Source organism: Paramormyrops kingsleyae, chromosome 24 (genome assembly GCF_048594095.1).
Source record: "Paramormyrops kingsleyae isolate MSU_618 chromosome 24, PKINGS_0.4, whole genome shotgun sequence".
Classification (NCBI taxonomy): domain Eukaryota; kingdom Metazoa; phylum Chordata; class Actinopteri; order Osteoglossiformes; family Mormyridae; genus Paramormyrops; species Paramormyrops kingsleyae.
In genome coordinates, this window is record NC_132820.1 from 17,467,305 (window position 1) to 17,490,996 (window position 23,692).

At 45.6% G+C, this 23,692-nt stretch overlaps 2 protein-coding genes across 10 annotated transcripts in view; both read left to right on the forward strand.

Annotated features, from left to right (window-relative positions):
* Positions 1 to 675: 675 nt before the first annotated feature.
* On the forward strand, positions 676 to 7,748 carry LOC111856883 (ras-related protein Rab-38-like). Of its 2 annotated transcripts, XM_023837177.2 has the most exons (4): positions 676 to 742; positions 1,977 to 2,070; positions 2,931 to 3,211; positions 4,465 to 7,748. In XM_023837177.2, the coding sequence occupies exons 1-4, from the start codon at positions 713 to 715 to the stop codon at positions 4,630 to 4,632; spliced, it is 573 nt and encodes a 190-aa protein (XP_023692945.1). In that variant the 5' UTR covers positions 676 to 712; the 3' UTR covers positions 4,633 to 7,748. The 2 variants fall into 2 exon arrangements, with proteins under 2 accessions (XP_023692945.1, XP_023692944.1); XM_023837176.2 differs by lacking the exon at positions 676 to 742 and having other exon boundaries at positions 1,359 to 2,070.
* Positions 7,749 to 9,396: 1,648 nt separating this feature from the next.
* The window catches only part of LOC111856884 (phosphatidylinositol-binding clathrin assembly protein-like), a 30,289-nt gene continuing 15,993 nt past the window's right edge, over positions 9,397 to 23,692 (forward strand). For 6 of the 8 annotated variants that reach the window (XM_023837178.2, XM_023837184.2, XM_023837182.2 and 3 more), the window contains exons 1-8: positions 9,397 to 9,551; positions 10,244 to 10,430; positions 19,523 to 19,665; positions 22,149 to 22,224; positions 22,335 to 22,437; positions 22,612 to 22,705; positions 22,790 to 22,901; positions 23,351 to 23,457. In XM_023837178.2, coding sequence (XP_023692946.1) covers positions 10,301 to 10,430; positions 19,523 to 19,665; positions 22,149 to 22,224; positions 22,335 to 22,437; positions 22,612 to 22,705; positions 22,790 to 22,901; positions 23,351 to 23,457 — 765 coding nt within the window. In that variant the 5' untranslated portion in view covers positions 9,397 to 9,551; positions 10,244 to 10,300. Of the gene's footprint in view, positions 10,431 to 19,522; positions 19,666 to 22,148; positions 22,225 to 22,334; positions 22,438 to 22,611; positions 22,706 to 22,789; positions 22,902 to 23,350; positions 23,458 to 23,692 lie in introns of all 8 variants that reach the window. The other 2 variants (XM_023837180.2, XM_023837179.2) reach the window with 2 other exon arrangements.

Below are 23,692 nucleotides of genomic sequence, written 5' to 3' on the forward strand. Positions count from 1 at the left end.
TACAGTATATGCTCTTCTTGTTTTATCCGGTTTATTCTGTGTTTAAATGCTAAAAAAAAAAAACATATTTAGGTGTATTTTTTTGGGGCCAGGAACCAATTAATTGATTTTCCATTATTTCTTATGGGGGAAATTCGATCACAACTCGAACTTTTTAGGATTCGATCCGGAGTTCTGAACGGATTAAATTCGAGTTCTGAGGTACCACTGTAAAGGGATGCTACACAAGTATCCAGTCACCATCACAAGTAGGGACAGCTTTTATCTCCTAAGTTTCCCAGCCGGGAGAACGCAAATTCCATGGTCCTTAAGAATCCCCGAAATAAAATTAGCTAAGGTAGGGTGACCAGATAATCCATGTCAGGGAGGACACTTTGAGCTACTTCAGGTTTTACAAACTACTTTCAAATTGAAAGGCTCCTGTGCTCGGCTAATTAGTTCAGCTCTTCTTGTGCTTTGACTGGTTTATTTCCTTGACTGAAAGACTCATCCAGCTGTTTCACATTAACATTAGTGACACATGCATGATTATAGGAGACTGACCAATCAGCACACAGCAAGAACTCAGTGCTCAAGTGAAATCCAGGTCCGTTTAATTGAAATGGTAATTTACAATTCCTGTCCTAGCTCAGAGTGTCCTCCCTGACATGGATTATCTGGTCACCCTAGCTAAGGCATATTTATCACAAAAGCATATACTGTTGTGCGTTTTATGTTGGAGGAAAATATCTTTACTGCGATGGTAAGGAACAACAAAACGCCGCGCCGCGTCCATAGTGCCTCGTTTATCTCTTTATAGTTAATTTAATAACATTTCGAGGCTCAAGGGGAAATTAGGCTTTATTGATGGCTTCCCCATCTCGTTTACTCAATTATTTCGGTTCTGATTTACTCTCTGTTTTAAAGATGGAGAAATATTTGGTAAATTTGCCTGTGAGATGGCAGTATCAGCACCTCAGAGCCCGACTCACGTCGCTTCAGCAGCACCGTTACCATAGGACCCCAAATAGCGGCGGAGTTAAATACCTCTCTATTTTACAGTACACAGGCGATATTACCGTAATTGCTGTGGTAGAAAGCATATTGGGATTTTACGTTAAAGCGTTTGGTCGTCTGTGTACAGATTACATGTTACATCAGAATCTGCTCAGATGTTTAAACAGCAGAGTTTTTAAAACACCCCCTTGTTGTAGATAAATAAGTATGAAAGCTATTTTATAGTTAGAAAGGTCTCAGAATACACATGTCAGATGGATAGATTAGTTCATGACTCGTAATGCTGTAAAGACTCCAAATCCCAAAGTGCAGTGCAGTGCGGCGCGGTTGAAAACAGGCGTGGTCCCGGTCTAGCCGTGGTCAGCAGAATGACAGCTAGATGGGCTACATTCAGTGACACTGGGCACAGTACTAGGAAGTCCGTACGAAGCAGCGGCCAGGGGAGATCTGCATTTAGGAAGTAGCTAGACGACTTTAATCATCGAAAGTATTTTATAACGACCGACAATAGGATGAAATGAGTAAATTAACATTGTTACTAGATATATTCAAAGTAGTAAAAAAGTTTTAAATACTTAAGAATTAGAACTTTGGCTATATTTTCAGAAAATAATTTGGATTGTGTGAAGTAACAACACTTTAAAAAACTTAATAAAACTTTAAACAGTACTTAGTTTATCAGTTTAATGACATGAAAGAAAATAGCATGTTCCTAGAACGTCAATAGAGGTAGACGTAGACTTCAGGCTTAAGGTTTGTAAACTGAATAGTAAATTATTGGATTTGGGTAAGGCACGCCGATCGGGTCTGATGTGATGCAGCTGATTGCTCCGGCATGAAGCGCATGTGGGAGTAGACTGGCAGGCGTGCAGGAGGTCACCATGCAGAAGGAGCACCTCTTTAAGGTTCTGGTCATCGGAGACCTCGGGGTAGGGAAGACCTCCATTATCAAGCGCTATGTTCACCAGATTTTCTCGCAGCACTATCGCGCCACCATTGGAGTTGACTTCGCGCTGAAGGTGCTGACCTGGGATAACCGGACGGTCATTCGCTTGCAGCTGTGGGACATAGCCGGTACGTGACCGCTTTCTTTCGGGGTCAAATGTGCATCTCGCTAAACTTTCAGCATAAAGCTGGTTTATAAATAACTCTCGTTGTTTATTCACCCATTCAGCCTATAATTGAACTTTTTCCCATGTTGTTTTCGTACGTCGATCAGTTCTTCGTACTCACTTTCCGGATTGTTAGTTATTCTTTTTTAAACAGCTGACCTAAGCTATCTGTGAATTACAGCCTTTTTCTCACAGTAACCATAATTTTACCCATAGCTAACTATGACATTTAGATTCATATGTTCTGTATACTGAAATGAAAAGGCAGTCGACCATTAAGAAACCAAAAGAATTAGTAAGCCTTAGAAATCGGCGTCAATCCAAGAACTCGCGATGTGGAGACAAGGGTGTCTGTGGCTCCGATGTGGATGGCCGTAATGTATAGCTATGTCTTTTATTATACTGAATTCTGACGGTAATTTTCCTGGCTTGTCGACGTTGTGGTCTGCCATGGTGCACTTTCTTGCTCTTTCATCCCTTTTTTGTGGTTTTCCTCCATTTCATCCCCCATTCCCACTTATCTCTGGCATCGCTGCATGTGGCCAGCCTGACTGTAGGACTGCATGCCTTGCCATAATCTCAGCTGATCTCGTTAGCATCACATGAGCAGTGGAGCCCCGCCCCCCCCCCCCCGCCCCCGCCCCCGCCCCCGCCCCATGAGGACTCACATCTCACTTGACTTCTCAAACTCTCCCTCTCTTTCTGTCTTTTTGCCCTGTCTCCTCTCTCTCTTCTTTGCCAGACCTGCACATCTTCACTTATAGAAATGCAAGCAGCAAGTTGGATTTCGATGGTACTGACGATGCTGTGTGCCTCCCCCAGGGCAGGAGCGGTATGGGAACATGACGCGGGTGTATTACCGGGAGGCAGTGGGGGCACTGCTGGTGTTCGACGTGACCCGCACCTCCACCTTCCAGGCGGTGCTCAAGTGGAAGGCTGACCTTGACGGCAAGGTCTCCTTAGCCAACGGCAAGCCTGTCCCCGTTGTGCTATTGGCCAACAAGTCTGACCAATCACGTGAAGGACTGTCTTCTCAACTACCCAAGCTGGATGCCTTTTGCAAAGAGCATGGCTTTGTGGGCTGGTTTGAGACCTCTGCCAAGGTAAGGGGGGAGATAAGCAGCATGGGTGGAATATGGACAAAAACGGGCCTTTGAGGATGATTGGTGTGAGTCGGGGTAGGATTTACTGCCTGCTTCATTGAGTCAAGCCTGACATTTCTGCTGAAGGCCAGTGGGCTATGCCTGTGTGCCTGCAATCACAAGGTCGCCGGTTCAAACCCACCCTCAACATGTCTGCTGGTCCTTGAGCCAGGCCCTTAACCCCCAACTCCCTGGGCGGCTGCCCTTCGCAGACAGCTTACTCTAAAAAGAGCAAGTTGAGGGAGGCGTAAAGATAATTTCCCCACGGGGATCAATAAAGCATTGGTTATTATTATTATTATTATTATTATTATTACTTTCATGGGAACAGGAGCAGCGGCCTGGTCTGGCTGCCTGCTCGTTGTCGCCCCATTCTCTGCCCCCCCCCATCTCCGTCTCCGAGTGTCCTCCTGCTCTGGTGGGGGGGTTACAGAACGTCCATGTGGAATGTAAACAGAACTGCGGCACCTCTGTGCAAAATATCTCTGCCTTCCCTAAATGGGCTGTAGTCTGAGTGCAGAGGCCCGGACGACATGCCTCTGCTAGCACACTTTCCCTGAAGCACTTCTGTAATTAGGGATTTTTTATAATTTTAACGGCAAATATCTAGTTTCTGTGTGAGCAATTTGAGCATTGTCAGTGCATGCAGCTGGCTTTGCGTAGGTGTCCTCAGTGTTGGTAAGAATGTGGGGGCTACACACATGCCTGTCCGCGTGCCCAGGTGGGCGTGGTCACGGCTGATCGCTAATGAGATGCACAGGGTGGTGTGACATCTGACTGGAGGCACATGAAGATCCATAGCTGGTGTCCCGCTGGGAGAGCAGGAAACTCCTGTTTCAGAAAAAAACATATTTTTTTTTGATTTGCTGACATTGTTGAATGACTTGCCTTTATTAAAAAACGGACTTTCAACGTGAACCACACTGAAAGGCGTAATTTTGTATAATCACAGGCATGTTGATTAGAGTATTTTGATAATTGTTTTAATGACTATTAATGACTCAGCACCTCTGTACTGTACATGTGCTGTTGGTATAACAATTATTTTGACCTTTTTAAGAAATATGAAGACTTTTGATTTTGTATTGTTCTGTATATTTTGTTTGACATCATTACACATTTTTATATTTTAGTCTCCATTAGGGGGCACTGGGCTATTTTGTGGGAGTGTCCTTTCTTGAGGTGATGTTCTTTTTGCATCCACACCATAACAGGAGAACACGAACATCAACGCGGCAGTGAGGTGCCTCGTCCAGAACATTCTGGCCAATGAGCAGAGCACTGAGGCTGGCCTGGACCTGGATGTGCAGGTTCTGCCGGCACTGAATGACGTCACCAAAGAGCGGAGTAGCCCCCCTTGTACTGGCTGCTCCAGGCTGTAGCGGGGCGACGGAGTCACGCTAAACAGATCACTTGATTGGCTAAGAGGTGTCGGCCCTGCAGAAGATACTTGTTCTTTTCCCCTTTTTATGGGGGGGGGGGGCGGGGGGGTGGTTCCCGGACTCTTGTGACATTCAGTCATGACGCTCGTTTGAGTCTGTGGTTAGGTGGGGAGGATATGCCTGTCGATAGTGATGTGTTAGATCTGGAGATGCTGCCTTCTCTATCCCTCTAGAAATCTGTTGGAGGGGGGTTGCACAACTATAGACAGTGGAAGATATCACAGCAGATAAATATTTTGCAAGTTAAAGGTTTCTGACATATAAGCATGAAAACAAAGGAAGAAGGAACATCCAGTAAAAAAGTCAAAGATACTGGCAGCAGGATCTTCTAAGGAGGTTTCTACTGAAGGTCCTTTGGTAGGACAGAGCAAAATGCTCTGTTTTGTTTTTAATGAAAGTGATGCCTTAAAATTAAGGGACAGAGCCATGGGTGTCATTGGGGCCAATGACTCGGGGCTATAGCACCGAATATTTTAGCCCCCATGCCAATCTTCCATCAAAAAAAAAATTCAAGCCCCAGGTTAACTTGACTTACCCCCTGATCTTTTCAATAGCTAGAAACTCCCCTGGACAGAACCAAGTGGCACACACGAGTCTACATCCCTTCAGATAAGTGAATGTGTTAAAACTGCTTTTCCCATAATTCCCTAGCTGGGAAAAATGTGCTGTAGCTGTTCGGCTCTCTCGTATGTGCTTGGACCTTATGACGGACCATAGCTAATGGACCTAACAAGAATGCCTGTCACTTTCTCTGTTTTTTGGCTGTACCAAAATGCAGATATTGTATTACTGCTGTATTGAAGGATATTAGAAACTGTCATGTAGATGTGTATTACTGTAGGTTTTATACCCAGAGCCTAATGGCTAACATTAAAAAAAGAAGTCCCACATGGATATGTTTGATATCCGTATTTTAGTTTTATTTTAATTTATATAGCAATATTTTAGCTAAATGTGTTACTATGAGTATATACACTGTCCGGCCAAAAAAAAAGTCCCCATTTGAATTTATATCAGCAAATACTTAAGAGCCAGTGACTGGATCATTATTACAGCTCAGCAACGTTATGCAGCAATAAAGTAAAGTCAGCTGAGTACCTGAATCTACTGAATGGCCAGGTTACACCTCCATCCATCATCAGTGGGTTTTTCTCTTCCCTGTTGGCATGGGCTTATTCCAGGACAAGATTCATTGGGTTCGAATTGTCAGAGTGGTTCAGGGAGCATGAGGAGTCATTTTCACGCATGACCACAGAGTTGTGACCTTAACCTCATTGAACGTCTTTGGGATGCGATAAAGGAGGCTTTATGAAGTGGTTCAACTCACTTGTCAATACAGGATCTCATTGAGAAATAAATGCAAATCTGGATGGAAATAAAGGGTGAGATGTTGTATCAGCCTGTGGAAACAATGGCATGACAAATATATTTTAATTGTATAAGAATTTAGCTTAAATACCATCATACTTCTTTCTTTGTTTTTTCACGGTTAATTCTGTATTATAGGTCCTCATGCTCCTTAATGCGTAGAAGTATACCTTATAGATGTTTCTGTATGAATTTAGGGTTCACATTGCTTTGCTGTACATACACAGGTCCCTCAGACATCTAAAGAGGTGTGTCTCATGACCTCCTGTCTGAAAGCCTAACCCTAATCCTGATATATGGGGCCATCGCTCCAAGTTATATATTTGCATATTTGTTTCACCTCTCTGTCAGTAAGTGGGTCATTCAGGGAATCAACACCAGAAGAGCTCAAGCAAGATCCTACCTGTCGTCGTGTGAGCAAAAGCCTATCTTTTAGAACGTAACATTTTGAATGGAACATGTTAGTTGATTTTTTTTATTGCAGTTGTGATAAATAATCATCCATCCATCTTCCAGCTGTTTATACCTGGCAGGGTTGTGTGGCTTTGATAAATATATATACACTATATATTGGAACTACTAATAACTACTAAAGTGTTATTTTTTGCTCAAAAATCATCCCAGATTATTCTGACAACAGTATTTGTCCATGACTCCTTCAGTATTATCAAATAATTTGTTCTAGTGGTATTGGAAGAATGTTTTTTGCAGAAAATTAATTTAATGTGCTAAATTCTTGTACATAAGTACCTTCATATTGTTTAAATGTTTTGGAATCTCTTACGTACTTAGGTGTTAGGACTAAAAATGATGCTTTTATACAAACTACAGGCAAGAAATAAATATATTACTGTCATGTTTTTGGGGAGATGTTACACAATATGTACATTTCAGGTATTACATCTCTGGCTTTATATGAAAATATTTTCTATAGTGGAGGGAGATTTGCCTGACAATCTGACTTTTTTGTTGGGAATGGTTTGGGTCTAGAGCTTAATTGCTGATTTGTAAAGGATAGTCGGGGAGTGTTTGTTTTCTAACTGCTGTATGCATCACCTGTCTGGCTGTCTCAGGAGACTGCAGAAGTAGCATTCAAAGTCTATGTCGGGCACTGGAGGAGCAATTGGCAGCTTCTGTTGCCATGGACACACCTGGCCAAGTGTCCCAAGTGTGGTTTCCATGGAAACAGTGTGAGCATTATGCCACTAGATGGGGCTGTCTTCTTTCCAAAACAGAGCTTGTGTATCGTGTGCTCAGAGTATTAATGAGACTGCTTTTGAGAGACCGTTGTTTGAAAGCAGTCCATTGTTGCATTTGATTTACAGAAATTAATACATTTTTCCACACAACAAGGATATATAGTGTTCCTGAATAAATATTTACAAACCTTCCACACTGATTGACTAAAACTAAACGAAGTATCTTGCTCCTCATAGGAGGCTTTCAAATACATTTATATTAGCTGCATAAGCAAAATGATTCTGTTTCTTAAATTTTTTAGATGCTGCATCCTCAGCTTGTATGACCATATCCAAAAAATTTTGTTTATCAATAGACTTTATGTATGAAGTGCAGTTATGGTTTTTCGTTGAAACACTCAGATAAAAGTTAAAAACTGCAATTACTGTGTTATGGTATTTTTTCTCCTTCCAGTTTAAGTGTGACTATTAAAACAACAACATAATGAAGTGTAAGTACCATATTTCAAAAATGTCATTTATTTGCTAAAATCATTAATAATGGTCTCAATGTAATTTTATTCATAAACAGTAGAAAACACAGAATCTGACAAAACGTTTCAGTGTAAAACAATACTATGACAAAACCCAGCCTTAAAAAAATGGTAATACATACAGATAGTGATGAATACAAGCAACAGAGGCAGGTCTGATATTTAACTGTGATGCTAAAAGTAAATAATTGCACAATGTGACAAATTCAGGGCTGCTGTGAAGAGCATGCAAAAATGACATCAGCAGACGGACAAAGTCAGTCAGAGGTGACTAATCTTTTGTTTTACTGAAAGTATATGGCCATGGACAGTGTCATGCTGATATTCTGCATAGTTTTTCTTCTGTTTTGACTTACACACCTCTCACAAGAATGCTGACAGTACTACAGGCCAGATGCAGAAGATGTTAACACCTCGAAACAGAACATGTCTAGAAATGTTCCAGTTTGGCAAGAAATGTTGAAATCTTTGCACCACACTATTACACGTTTCCCAACTGTACTGTAAAAGAACTTTGTGGTATTTGTACATATTGCTCTCAGAAAGAAAGTAGCCAGATTCCATCCATCTCCCTACCACTTACCGTGCTGAGGGAGGGTGTGGCTGCATTCATGATTAAAATGCTTTTAATCTGTGTGTAGCCCACTTCTGAAATAGAAACAACATACCACAACAAAATACTGCTCATCTAATATAGTCCCTTTTGCAATAACGCCATAAAATAAAAGTGTCAACTCCAGCAGTCTGGAGCTCCACCATAATTATCTCTGCCGCCGTGGTCAATCAAGGGCATGATAATTAGGACACACGATGCGTTCTTCGACCTTAAAGCCTGTGCATGCCTTTGCAGGATTCAGATTGAAAGAGAGACTGAAGGCTTTTGGGAGACAGAGATATCTAACAGGCTTATAATCAGACAGTCTCTGTTATTCCACTGCAGGTGGGCTGGCAACAGTTTGAATATGATGAATACAGATGAGCACAGCCTGCCCTCTTCCTGCTGCCCACCCCCCCGAACACAGCCTGCCCTCCTCCTGCTCCCCACCCCCCCTGAACACAGCCAACCCTCTTCCTGCTGCCCACCCCCCCGAACACAGCCAGCCCTCCTCCTGCTGCCCACCCCCCTTAACACAGCCTGCCCTCCTCCTGCTGCCCACCCCCCCTGAACATAGCCTGCCCTCCTCCTGCCCACCCCCCTGAACACAGCCTGCCCTTCTCCTGCTCCAAACCCCTCAAGCAGTCTGTCCTCCTCTTGCTCCCCGCCCCCCTGAACACAGCACAGCATGCCCTCCTTCCACTCCTGCTCCGAACAGTCTGTCCTCCTCCTGATCCCCACCCCCCTGAATACAGCATGCCCTTTTCCTCCTTTCCACCAATACTGAACACAGCCTGCCTCATTCTCCTCACCCCTGAACACTGCCTGCCCTCCTCCTCCCCACCAATGCTGAACACAGCCTGTCATTCACCTCCCAGCCCCCTGAACACAGCTTCCCCTTCTCATACCCATGCCAAGTCAGTTCTTGTCTCCACCCCTCCTGAACACACTGTTCCTGCCCTCCTACTCTTCCCCACCCCTCCAGAATATAGCCTGCCTCTCTCCCTCCCTCTCTTCCTCCCCTCCTCCTCTCATCACCTGATCCTTGCGCTGCCATTTTGTCTCCTGTAAACCGGAACAGCCCGCGAAAGAGAGCCATCGAAGGCGGAGGACAGAGACAGCGGCGGCAGCGGGCTCTCATATCTCGGCTAAAGCGCGCAGGGAGTAAGCTAGCGCCGGCCGGCTCGTCGGGCAGCTGCTGTTCGCCTGCGTTACGTTCACTTCGCCTGGGTAGTTAGTTAGCAGCAGTCTCGCCCAGCGCTTTTCGCTAGCGGGCTATCTGGCTAGCGGGCTATCTGGCTAGCGGGTTAGCTAGTTAGCTAGCGGGTTAGATTTAACAAGCCGACGGTGGTGTGAACGTTGACCCGGGGCTGTCATGTTCTAACGTCGCCCGTCTAGGTAGCGAGGTTACGGTGAAGCCAGTCCTTCCGCTTCAAACCGCTAGGCAGCCGCCGTCTCCGGTGTTAATGCCGGCTTCTCTCTCTGACGGTCACCGTTACAGATGTCCTGACTATTTCTCTGCTGGTTAAACTGCTGATTACCCGACGCTTTCCAGGCAGTCACTTTTAAATTATCAGGCTAACCAGCAATTGCAGCAGACAGCTAGTTTGCTTCGGGTTTAGTCGTGGACTCGCCTTTCAGGCTTTAGTTTCACTTACTCTAGCTGAGAAAAAACTCTCTTATATTCGCCGCAGCAGCCGGCCTGACACCCACTATCTGCTCCCCACGGTGACGGCCGAAGTAACTAGCCGGGTAGCGCTAGTAGAGACCGGGTTAGCCGGCCGGCCGGTCGCTCCATCCGCACCGCATGCTTTCTTGCGCCCTTCGCGCATCTCAGTGCCTCTTCCTTCGCCTAGAGAAGAATCGGCAGCCGGCCGCCAGCTGATCGCCCGGAGCGCTCCTCCAGCACCGAGATGTCGGGCCAGTCCATCACCGACCGCATCACGGCGGCCCAGCACAGCATGACCGGCTCATCCCTCGGCAAGGCGGTGTGCAAAGCCACCACGCACGAAGTCAGCGGCCCCAAGAAGAAGCACCTGGACTGTAAGTGCCCCGGCCAATTCCCCTGGAGTTGCCTGGTTTTAATTGTGGGTCTGTGTTACGATCAGAGCTGGACAGCCAGCCGTGTCCCACCGATCCATTTATCCGTGCCTGACAGTGCCATTTTAACACGGGCTCAGGATGGTTCCTTTGCGCACATCCTGCTGGCTGGCCTTCCAACAGCTGGCCGTATGCAGCTCAGTGAATCCCCGCACCTCCATCCGCTTTGACGTACACTGTTGTTTTTTTATATGAGGATGTTATATCAGTTTAGGTGGAACATATTAAGGATTCAGCTATGCATTGTTTTGTAACCATGCATTGCAGCACAGATGATATCGTCATGTCAGTGGAGATTGTGACTGATTTTGCCTGTGGACTTGCTGCAGAGCTCACAGGATTGGATCAAAAATGGGTTTGACATTGATCTTTGGGGGATCAGTGTGTCTCACACATGCAGCGTTGTTGACCCAAGCCCAGCTTTGCTCGTTTCTGTGCTTTTGTTCTTATTTTTCCTTTTCTTTTTTAAAAAAATTAACCTTACTTCATGTGCCCTTCCTCATGCTCTGGTTCAAGTGCATGATCTGGGTCACCATTGGTGTAGCAGCCCAGTCATGTTGTTTTTTAACATAGGTAAATGAGCTAATGGTGATTCTGACAGACAGTGTTTTTATTTGGTAGGGGTTTAATTGCTTATGCATGCACTTACCAGGTATTACATAAATGACAGTGCTATTACTCGAAGCGCTTTAGCAAGCTAAAGCAAAGGGCAATAGCCATGTTCTCCGAACTTAAGCATTGAGACCATCTTATTTATGGATATGCTAAACTCAGGCCTCGTGACCTGTTGCCTCTTCAGGTGAACTGCATGCTAAGCTGGGCTTATGTTGTTAAGAAATATTCACTTTGTATCAGCATCTTTTGTCTGCTGGCTGGGAATGCAAGTGTTGAATGTGTAGCCAGTTAGGTAAGGAAATGAGACAACCCATGTTTATATATGGAAATAAAGGTGTGAAAATGCAAGAGTAACTTTTGAATTGATATATTTGCAGTATTTTTGTAGACATTTTTTTAGAAATGTCTGCATTGTTACAGTGAACAGGTAAGCATGTTCCTGTGAGCGTAAAATCAGGCCTGCTGGTGTGACAGGCTAAATACTAACAAAAGATCCCTCTGGGGAATATAGCTCTGTTTTGTGATTATACTGTATGGGTTGGGTGTCATAAGCAGGAAGCTGCCTTTCATCACCCACAAATGGCCCTTGATCGATGCCTGCTTTGGCATCACAGAAATAGCAGCATGTGGAATGCTAAAGTTAACGGATGCCTTGCTTCGTTTAGAGAAACGCCAGCTTTCACGGAGCATGTCTGACCGGCTGAGATGGGTGGGTGGCTGGTTAACTGGGCAGTGCTTTGCATTTTTGGTGCAGTTCGGACTGACGTCTTTTAACATATTTTGATGCAGATACAAATACCTGTGTGCACCTTTCTTTCTGCTTTTTGGTTCATTGTGTTGCTTCTGATAAAGTCACACGCCAAAATTCTGGTCACTCTTTAAAGCGGAACCTTGTGGTCTCGTAGTTGTGCAATGGAGCAGTGCAGCATTTGCAGAATAGAAAAGAGAAGAGAATTACAACAAAAGTCAGGCAGAAGCTCAAGGTTATTTTTTTTTCCTCCCTCCTTTTTCTCCCTTTGCCCGATCAGAGATATCTGCAGTGTAATTAAATGACAAAGTGTACCTTATCGATTTCTCCTGGAATAGCTCCGTGGGAAGCAGCAGCAGCCTCTACTAGCGGTTTCCGTCTTGCCCACTGCAGCTACTGCCTGTCAGTGGCCTGCGGGTACGGGTCCCCTTCCTGAAGAGTCTCTCTGCTCTGCCATGAACCTTGAGTTCCAAGCACGGACATCAGCTTTAGTGGCTGTTTCTGCTGAGCTTTTGCACCTAGTGATTGGAGATCTGGGTGTTTGGGGGGGCGTCAAGTTCTTCTTCAGAAGTTCAGTCCAGGAAGTGTTGGAGCAGAAGGCAGCAAATGTTATGTTTACTTAGGTCTGTGATGTGGTCCAGTATCATGTAAAAAAAAAAAATTAGCACACGCTGTAGGCTCTCACCACACACTTTCAGTTTTAAAACTGTACTAATAGATCATTTGCTAAAGCATTCTCAAGGTGCTGGGTTAATATATGCTAAAACGAGAAGAATGGAGTCATTTCCATTAGTCATTAACAACTGCACATTGTAGCTGCACGTTGTAGCTGGACATTGTAACTGCACATTACCTTTTGCCTCAGTGGTATTGTGTGATTTTGATATATGTAAACTTTGAAAATGAGGCACTTTGAACAGTGCTAAATTCATTGTGTGGCTCTGCAGGTTAGAATTCTGTGCCTGTGATTGGGAGGTCGCTGCATCAAATCCCATAGCTGGCAGAGTGATTTCACAGTTGGGCCCTTGAGCAAGGCCCCTAACCCCCAATAGCTACAAGGACTGGCCCACCCTTCTCTTTGATCCTTATTTGAATGTTGCTTTGATCAAAAGCGTCAGCTAAATAAAGGTAATTATATAAGTGTATTGAAATGATATTCATAGTACAGAAACTTGCTGGCTTATGTGGGTCTGTCATTTACGGCGTGAGCAGTTAATGGGGTGTTTAGCCTCCCGAGCCCTGGCATCGATTGGCAGCTTCTGGCTGTGCTGGTGCCCGGCCAGGTGCCCCGGCTGATGCCCGGCCAGGTGCCCGGGCTGACATGGGGCCAGTGGTGGCTGGCTTTCATTCAGCAGGGGGGTGCTGCCCCATCTCGCTGCAGAGCAGGAATGGCCCCAGCTGCACAGCCATTCAATCAGGGACCTGCTTCTTCCCCTCGGGCTAGATCTCGATACTCAGCTTTGAGTTTCAGTGTGCTGGGCTTTTGTTTGTCTGTCGACCTGTTGCGAAATTTAGTTCAAAAGTTAAATGTGCTATAATATTAAAGTAACAGCTGCTGTTAAGGTAATTGGTTTGAATCAAAGTCAGAGGGAAAAAAGGAAGCCTGAGTCAATTTGTACAGAACATATTCACACTAAATAAAACTCCTAATTCTATCAGTCATTTTCTACAAATGGCTTTCATTGCTTTTGTATGCTTGTTCACATTAAATGTTTGTACTATCCTCTTTTTTTTTTACCTTTGTTATTGTGTATGCTTGTTTTGAGTGGTTATGAGTTATTTTAACATATTTTGTGCTTGAAAATGTAAAGTATTTACCTTGTGTTGATGTAAGGTGCTTTCCCTGGGTTTGTCAGCGCTTAGGTGACGTATGATCGCGTGGGTTGCCTTTTGTTTTCATTTAAAGCCCAAAATAAGGTGACAAACAATGACCTCCAGTAATGCTATTGAGGAGCTCTTGAACTGGGCTACCCCGTTCCAGGAATAGGCCACTGTTTCTGTACTGAGAGGGGTCACTTAATAGCCAGTGCAGGGTGAGAGGCTCCCTGGGCCGATTCCTCGGTGTCTGGAGCTGTCCAGCACCGGAGCTTCACATGTGGCCTTCAAAGCCGGCCTCTTTGTCTGTGACAGGACAATGGCCTCTTCACACAGCTGTGTACAAACAAACCACCCACGGTCTACAAAACATGACCTCACAAGTTATTTTCCCCCTTGGCGGTGCTGCTGTTTTTCCTCTGATTATTGCTTTGGAGATGAATAATCAACATAATCTGCACAATCATGTTGCTGCCTTGGTTCCTCAAGGGAAATGCGTCCTGTTTTTTATTTTGTCAATATTACTTGATTTTTGACAAGGAGATATTTAGTGGGGGGATTTAACTGAGCGTGATTATTTCCTTCAGACTGCATGGATAAATATGTTCTATTCTCCTCGCTGTACAGCTTTTAGGATTATCTTTAATGAAAATGTGATTTTCCCCTGGAATAGCTCTGTGGGAAGTGATTTTTGTTTCTCTCCTTTTTTATATCAGACTTTGTTCTTTCTTCAATGCTCAGTTCAGAGTACCATAACATTGGATTAAACCTCTTAAACTTGGTTTGCTTTTTTGTGTTTTTGTGTGTCTTGCTTATGTTGACCCCATTCCATGGTCTAAGGTATAACTGGCACTGCTCGTTGGTGCTGTTTTTAGTCCGGTGGAGCTATCCAACCCTAAAATGGATGCACCTGGTCGGCTGCCGAGGAAAGGGTGATGCACTGCTGTGTTCAAATACTATGGCTTTCTTTAAAAATATTGTTCATCCTATCTGTCAAACCCAGCAAAGTGCAATTAGCTTGCCAAGCAGGTTTTTGATATTAACGATTTTGAGTAAAAGGTAGAATCTCCTATAAAGCTTATGATTGTTATAAAGGTGGATGTGGACTCCAGGTCAGTAGGGGATGGAAAAAATATTGCATTTTGATATATGAAATTTTTGTGAAATACTGTAATATTCCATCACTTATCTGGGTCTGGGTTGTGTGGGCAGCAGTCATGCAGAAATGGCCAGATTTCCCTCTCCCCAGCCAACTCCTCCAGCTCCTCCGGAGGGTACCCAGGAGCTCCCAGGCCAGCTGAGAGATATAATCTCTGCTGCATGTCTTGGGTCTGCTCCAGGGTCTTCTCTTGGTTGGACATGCCTGAGACACCTCCCCATGGAGGCGTCCAGGAGGCATCCCATTGAGATGCCCGAACCACGTCAACTGGCTCCTTTCAGTGCAGAGAAGCAGTAGCTCTATTGTGAGCCTCTCCTGAATGTCCGAATTCTTCACACTATCTCTAAGGCTGAGGTCAGACACACTACGAAGGAAGCTAATTTCCGCCACTTCGATCTGTGATCCCATTCTTTTGGTCACTACCCAGAACTTGTGACCACAGATGAAGTTTGGAGCCTAGATTGACCGCTACATGACTGCTGATGCTGCATCATGTCCTGTCAGTCTCATGCTTCATTCGTCCCTCACTTGTGCACCAAACCCCAAGAATTCCTCCACTTGTGGCACTAAGTCATGCTCAACGTTGAGAAGGCAATCCACTGTTTTCTGGTTGAGAACCACGGACTCATGCTTGGCGGCGCTGATCCTCATCTGGACTGCTTCACACTCCACTGCAAACCGCCCCATTGGTTGCTGAAGGTCACAGTCTGATTAAGCTGACAGGACCACATCATTTGCAAAAAGCAAAGATTCGATCCTGAAATTTTCAAACTGAACTCTCTCCACCCATTGGCTGCACCTAGAAATTCTGTCCATAAAAATTATGAACTGAATATGACAAAGAGCAGCCCTGGTGGAGTCCAAGGCTCACAGGGAATAAGTCTGACTTGCAATGCGAACCAAACTCGTATACATCGATCGTATGTCTTTTCCAAGTCCACAAAACGCATGTAGGCTGGTTGGGCAAACTCCCATGAACCCTTCAGTACCCTTGTGAGGGTAAAGAGCTGGTCCAGTGTTCCACAATCAGGATGGAATTGCTCCTCTTGCATCTGAGGTTTGACCAACAAACGGACCCTCTTCTCCAGAACCCTGGCATAGGTTGAGGAGCGTGATCCCCCCCTGAATTCGGAACGCATCCTCTGATCTTTCTTAAAAATTGGGCCCACCACCCGAGTTATCCAATCCAGAGACACTGTCCCCAACTTCCATGCAAAGTTCTTCTAAGGATAGGCTTGTCAGTGTGATTCGGGAGGTTCTCCCTAGTACTCCCACCACCTGTCTGTATCCCCAATTGAGGTCAACTGCAGTCCATTCCTGCAGTAAACGGCATGGGTGAAGGCCCGGGCATCAGACACTCACTGACAAGCTCCCCCCAGTTCTCTCCTCAGTGTATCTTTTTTTGGACGAGGTTTCTGGTTCCTTGTTGTGCTCCACAAGAGGCATTTGAATCATCCTTTGTTTGGTCCCTCACCTGTGACCTATTTGCCATGACAGACCCTACCACGGGTGATTACCCCAACAGCATAGCTCCTAGGATCATTGGGACACAAAAACCCCTCCACCCTATTAAAGTGGTGATTTATGGAGGGGTGCGATATTTATAAAACCAGAAAAGGAGCCATACAGAGTTATAGCCTCGGGATGTTGCGATAACTGCAATATCGCGATATTGACAAGACGGCCACCTCACCTGCAATGTTCATGATTTTTTTCTTTTTTTTTCGTGAAGCTACACCCTTCTTGTTTTACACTTCAGGACATGTGTATTGAATGCCAAATAAATTCATAATGAAAACGAGTTAAGTATGTAATTTTCCCCGCCAACAGGAGGCCCACATCTCCACATAATTTGTACGTAATGCCCAGGGACTGCCTGCAGTCCCCAAAGTTGGTTAAAAACATAAAAAAATCACTTGTGAGGTCATGTGCATAACGTGATGTTGATATGAACATAGCATATCATGCAAGCATTCTGGTGACCATCTAGATCAGGGGTATCAAACTGCAGTCCTGGGGGGCCGCAGCCCTGTGTAGCTTAGTTCTTTCCCTGTTCCACCACAAATGATTCAGCTCAACAGCTATGTGGTAATTGGCACAAGAAGTTGAATCAGGTGTGTTAAACGAGGGGAAACCCAAAAATGTGCAGGACTCCGGCCCTCCAGTACTGGAGTCTGACACCTGTGATCTAGATGCTATGTTCCCAAACCAGCAGAATGACATCCTATTAGATGGCTGTGCTGATTGGCCAAGTTATGTCACATGTCTCTATGACAGTCTCCTTCATGCGTGATGTATTTGAAAAACAAGCCATCATGAGCTCTCAGCATGGCGGACGAGGAGCTGGTGCCAAAAAAGGTCTCGACTTAACAGCTTTTTCAAGCACTCAGCACTTATTTGGTTGTTATCCACTGATTGCTTATTACAACTTTAATAGTTAAAATAAAGTTTAACTCAGGTTTACTGACCATTTTGAAAACAGTCTTTAATGCAATATTATGTTTTAAATGGTGCTAATAGATAAGTCCTTAGGCCTGTTTGAGTCTGGATAGTCCATTTTAAAATTGGGAAGCAGGATCGCAGTACAGATCGTGGCTCATGATTGAGTATTCAAAAGATTGTGATATGACTTTTTGGGAAGATCGCCAGCCCCTACTTGTAATATTTCTGTTGATGCCATCGATCCCGATGGCCGTCTGCCTCTGGCGGTGATTTCACGGATAACCTGACCTCCTTTTACATAACTGAAGGTTCTCCTGACTACCTGACTCTAGTTAAATATAGCTGGTTTGGTGATGCCCATTGTGTTTATTCTACTTTGTTCCTTCAGTTATTGTATTCCTGATGGTGGGTTCCAGCATAGGAGATCCCAGCCTTGTGATGACCCTCATCACTTTACGTCATACAAAAATTTCATGGACCAGTAAAATGGCTGGGGGGGTTGGGGGCAGTACCGTTACAGCTACAGGTTTAACAGTTTCCATTTTTTTCAGATGTGAACAGGAAAATATGTACTTTATTTTTGGAAATTGACCAAACTCAGCATTCCATGACCCAGTAGAATACTGGCTGCGGATTGGGGGTTGGGAATCCTACTCTGCCATATCCTCTGGGACTTGGATCATTTAATCTTGCGCATCTTGTCATGTTATATTGAAGTGGTGTCCATTACACCAAATTGATGTTTGCCATAGGCAGCATTGCATCCATTTGGTCTATCTCTCATCCTACCTCACTAAAGACCCAACCATTTTTCTGCTGGGCCCATTTCAGTATAAGAATCATTTATTGTCATTCAAACCATTTAAATTGATAGGAATGAAACACAGTTTCTCGGGTCCCTGTTCGTGCAGTGTGGCTACTAAACAATAAATAGATAAAATACTAGAATAAAATATCTAAACTAGGTATAAAATAGAATAAACTAAGATAAAACCTCTGAAATAAAAAGTAATGTACAATGTTGCACAATTGCATGGCAGAACAGCAGCGACTTAGTGATCAGTGCAAGAGTAAGTAACAGCAGCGAAGAAACAGCAGTAACATTTCACAGATGGATTAAAAGTAGCCAGTGACGTTGCAGCATCAAGGCATATTACTACAGTGCAAAATGTTTAGTATTTGGGTGGTGGAGCAGTTTAACAGTCTGACTGCAGTTTAATGCCGTTTAAATGCCAGGGGCATTCAAGTCTGTTAATGCCAATGATATCAATACGTAAGCGATCCGAATGCATCTATACCACATCTAGCGTCGGCCCAAATGTTGCGTGTTGGATTTGCCCTTCTGGCATGAGATCTGTAGCCTTTTCCCTGGTGCCGTATCAGGTGCCTCCTGACCTGACGGGGCCCGTCTCCCAGCGCATTGATCGTTCCTGTGTGAAGTCTAACTTTGTTTGGAATGGGGTCATTGTCATTGTCAGCCGAGTAGCACATGCATTCTCCAGGGTGTGAGTTTCCTGGGTGGGGTGAAGTCTGCTTAGGGCTGCACTCCTCACTTCCTGTGCACCTCCCTCTCTCTCATATAACACTGTGTTGTTTTCTCTGCTGACATCTTGGTGTTTTTCTTCCGCCCTGTCTCCAGTCCCAGTTCCTTCATCCCTGTTCCTTCATCCCTGTATCTTATGGTTCTCTTCCCAGCTGGAGCTGGTCCTGCGGTTATACTTCGGATATGTCTCTGCTGTTTAAAAAGAAAAAAAAAAAATACCACAACTTACAAGAGGCGATTTAAAAACCATCACAAGAAGCAAAACCTAACGTCCTCTGTTTTGTTGCATTTCATTTGTTTCATTTGCTTTTTTGCATTTCCATTCAGCTGCATAGGCTTGTTAATCCATAAATTTACGTTGGGTCTTAAGTCAGGTCTTAGATGAGGAGAGATACAAACATGCATTTAAGGTTCCTGTTTTGTAGGGGCAACTTCATTGCTGTTTTATTATAAGTGGTATGGATGTAAGTGTGTTTTCTTGGCAAAACAAACAGCATTTTCCCATTAAAACATACTGCAAATCTGTGGGGGAAAAGGGTAATTATTACTAAATGAGCCTCTGAATATCTGCCATCCTCTAAAGCTTCAGCTGGCTGTGAGATTTCCAAATGGCTGCTGAGTATATTGTGCATTGTTACTTGGTTTATTGCCGTATACTGGCAGAGGTTAATTACCCAGCTTCTGAGTGTGCATGGCCTTTGTATGCTTTGCAGACCTGATCCACTGCACCAATGAGATGAACGTGAACATTCCCCAGCTGGCCGACACGCTGTTCGAGAGGACGGCCAACAACAGCTGGGTGGTGGTCTTCAAGTCTCTCATTACCACGCACCACCTCATGATGTACGGCAACGAGGTGAGCTTGCGCCTTCATTCTCCGAGTGGGGCTTCGTGTGTTCAGATAATTCTTACAGATTTACTGAAATGTACCAAACATCCGCATAACTCTGGCACTGATCACTCCAGTTTGGGATATTTTCGCATCGGGAACACCCTTATCACGAGGCTGGCTGTTTTCATGCTATCTTGCTGCAGTCCTGGTAATGTTGGGCAGAGCTGGCACTTTGCACTGTGTACCAGACCTACCGCTGCAGCTGCCCCCTCCTTCCCTGCGGTGTCCCCTCCCTGCCCCCCCCCCCCCCCATGGCCGTGCCCCTCCCTTCTCCCTCATATCGCAGACATTGAAATGTTAGTTGGTTTGAGCAGATTCCTTCAGAGCATCAGTCCTTAATGCCTGTCAATTACTGCTTTGCACTGCTGCTGTGGATTAGGTTACTTCATTCTCTCTCTGCTGTTGTAATTTTGAGGTTAAAAGCCATTGTTTTTGCCTGATTTCTGTAGGTGGTCTCTTGGTGTGGTGCCAGTGGTGGCAGAGCCTCTGAAATAGTGCTGAGAACCTGTTCTGCATTTGTTCCCCACTCAGATCACTTACTGAAACCGTGACTTGTGGGCATTTCCTAGGAAACAAAGGGGAACCTCATCATTTCATTCTCACTTGTTATTATTTAGCATTTTTATGATAGCCAGTGAGAACGTTCATCACCTGTTGCCTAGAAGAACTATGTAAGCCTAGCAAGGAGCACAAAGCCGCCCCCTCTGCATTGATTGAGTAGTGTTTCACTGTTAGGGACTTAGATGCAGTAGCTCTGCTTTTATTGGGACACGTTCCCACAGAGGAGGACGTGTGTTTGCTCCTGTGAGCCCCACTGGCTACACGTTCAGGACGCTAAGGAGATGTTGTGCAGGAGCTCCCCTGGGTGCATCAGGCACAGAGGCGAGCACACATGCGAACTGTGAATCACTCTGCTGATGTCCTACATACGGAATGCAGAGCTTTCGGGGGTGACGCGGCACCGGAGTCATTGCGTCAAGCCTTTCCCAAAAAGGAAGTGAAAATCAAGGAGAATGACAGAGGGTATTTTAAGCACTGCGCACGCTGGGGGGGGGGGGGGGGGAGCTGCAGCCTGGTTGCCTTATAGCCGCCTCGCTGAAGTACCGCCGTTCAGCTCGGTAACCTAAATCAGGTGCAGGTGTGCGCTGACCTCCGAAAGGCTTTCTGGCAGGCAGGCAGGTTTCTGGGGAGGAGTAGATGAGCTGTTTCTCGGGAAGTCCGGGCAGTGTGAGATCTGGCCAATGTGCAGGATGCCTGTCCCTTCACACGGTAATGTCACGGTGCTCTGATGCCATCCAGACAGCTGGAGATCTGCTGTCCATCAGTCCCACGACTGCCTGTGCCGTAGATGTTGGATTAGTGCCACACATCATGAGGCTGCATTAAAGTAAACATGATTTCTACATTTCTCATGATACCGAACGGAAATGCTGTATCACTGTTGTCCAAGGCTTGTCTGGCTCTCGTAGAGATCCTGCTGTTATCCTGTAATTCTTCTGAGAAACTATTCCAGACATCCTCCCATGTCTGCAAAGCACACGGTCATCTAGTACACTCCCTGGCAGATGCCACTGATCACACGTTTCCATACTGGGAAGCCCCCTCCCCCCGCTCAGGCAGCGGGGACGGGTGGGTTTCAGAGGTCAGCTAGTGTCAATTGGGTCCTCAAGCAAAAGGTGCCCATTATGTCACCTCGCTGCATGACTTCTGGTCAGCAGGTGACACAGCTTGAGCGATTCTGTCCTGTCAGCAGCTAATTTTATCTGTAAAAGACAGATGTTATTTTACTACCTGACGATGACTGTAAAGAATTTGGTGCTGGTGGTCATCAAAAGGCCACGCTGCGCTGAGGAATTCCTGTTTGGAGCGGGGTGGATGGCCATAGTCTTCCGGCCGAACAATGGCTTTGGAATGCTTCCTGTTTGGTCGGAAGCTCTCGTTTGACCTGGCCTGCCCTGGTAAATGTCGCTATTTATAAGCATAAATTATAAAAATATAACTGCATTGTGTGCTTGCCTGTGTATAGGCAATTCTGTATAGTCGGGACAACCTGCAGAATCTCACTAAAAAATCTCTGGACCTGATTGTTTTCCTGTGATAGTTGAAAGTTTTGGTCTCCCGGAGAGTTGCTGGGTGGTGATAAATGGGTAGTTCTGAACAATGGGTTTCTCTCCCCATGGGGAAGCTGGAAATGGGCTGAAAGTGAAGTGGTACCATTGACTTGCGTGAGCTTGTGAGGGTGCCTGATAGGGAGTGCTGTATGTCAGCCGTCTGCTCTGTAAATACCCGGCCTTCCTCTGCAGTGCATTGTGGGAAGTGGGTGGGGCACTATGGCTTTTTTCTATAGGGAAGGAAATGCTGCACTTATTGCAACCGTATCTCACTCAGTCGCAACTGTTTTCAACTGTTTCATTTTTGTCAACTTCCCCCTCCCCCCCCCCCACCAGCGGTTCATCCAGTACTTGGCGTCGAGGAACACCCTGTTTAACCTGAACAACTTCCTGGATAAAGGAGCATTACAAGGTGGGCAAATTGAAATTTGAGCAAGAAAATGAGATGGCGTCTCCCACAGGCATGGCATAGCGCACGTTTAGGTTGGCCCTCTGCTAAGGGCGAGAGTTTGTGTTCTCCAGGCTACGACATGTCGACGTTCATCAGACGCTACAGCAGATACCTGAATGAGAAGGCCCTGTCCTACCGACTGGTCGCGGTGGACTTCACCAAGATGAAGAGGGGGTGAGAGAACTCTGTGCGAGGTCGTTTTACAGCTGCTGTGTTGAATGTGTTTACTGTGGTAACCGAATTTGGCCATTTAGCTCATAATTACAGCAGTTAAGCCCAGGCTGTCCCCTTCATAAGCCAGCTGGAAGGTGCTGGAATCTCCTTTCCTCTATCCGCCCTTTCCAACAGTACCGATGGGGTGATGCGAACCATGAACACCGAGAAGCTCATCAAGACCCTTCCGATCATTCAGAACCAGCTAGACGCACTGCTGGACTTCGAGGTACGTCCCGGGTGTCCTTAGCACGCAGGAGGTTGCCCGTCTGGGCCGGTATACTCACGGCTGCTGCTCTAACCCCCTTGCCAGGCCAACCCCAACGAGCTGACCAATGGCGTCATCAACGCTGCCTTCATGCTGCTCTTCAAGGATTCCATCCGTCTGTTTGCTGCCTACAACGAGGGTGTCATTAACTTACTGGGTAAGTGAGCGGAAGGTTGGGCCGGCGCTCTGCTCGATCTTCACAGGGAAATTCCCCGGCCCAGCCGGCGCTGGCAAGTTCAACGGTGCCCCATTCCCAAGGTGTCATCGTTGTGTGCGTCTTTCAGAGCCGGCCCCTTTCCATAGAGCGTGCGACTGGAAATCGGCCCTTTGTCTTCTCTAGAGTTCCTTTGCGGATCTCTTTCTCAACATAATGGGCCCCGTTTCTGCTGTAATTATTATGGCTGGGGGAATTTACTGAGCTCTGCTATTATCCTGCTTTCCGTCGTTGGCCGATGATGACTTGGCAGGACCATACAAGTAAATTACGGTGCTCCTGTCCGTAAACAAGCTCCTTGCTAATTACTTTAATATTATAAATAATAGTCTTTGGTCACTGTCTGTAGCGAAATCTGCAGTGAGATCTTCTTCCCATTTTTGTCCTTTCAGAGAAGTACTTTGACATGAAGAAGAACCAGTGCAAAGAAGCCCTGGATATTTATAAGAAATTCCTCTATAGGATGACCAAGCTGTCAGAGTTTCTCAAAGTGGCCGAGGTACAGTCTCGCTTCCTTTCTCCTGGGGGCGCGGTGGGCAGGCCTGTAGTCATGCGTCAAGTGCTTGACTGTTATTTGTCTGGTTCTGCTACCCCTTAAGCAGTCCTCCGTATTAAAGGTTGCCATTAGGGGAGCGCTGCGTAAGCTGGGCCTGATGTGTCATTTGAAGATGAGTAGGGGTGGGTCGAGCTAAGCCCGCTCTCAGGGCTCTCGGGGTCCTTAACACAGTGCTTAG

Bases quoted from the DNA above. Each gene is read 5' to 3' on its own strand.
- LOC111856883 (XM_023837176.2), top strand. From the start codon at position 1,878: ATGCAGAAGGAGCACCTCTTTAAGGTTCTGGTCATCGGAGACCTCGGG. The intron at 2,071-2,930 runs GTACGTGACCGC...TGCCTCCCCCAG, and splicing joins GCAGCTGTGGGACATAGCCG to GGCAGGAGCGGTATGGGAAC. The intron at 3,212-4,464 runs GTAAGGGGGGAG...ACACCATAACAG, and splicing joins GGTTTGAGACCTCTGCCAAG to GAGAACACGAACATCAACGC.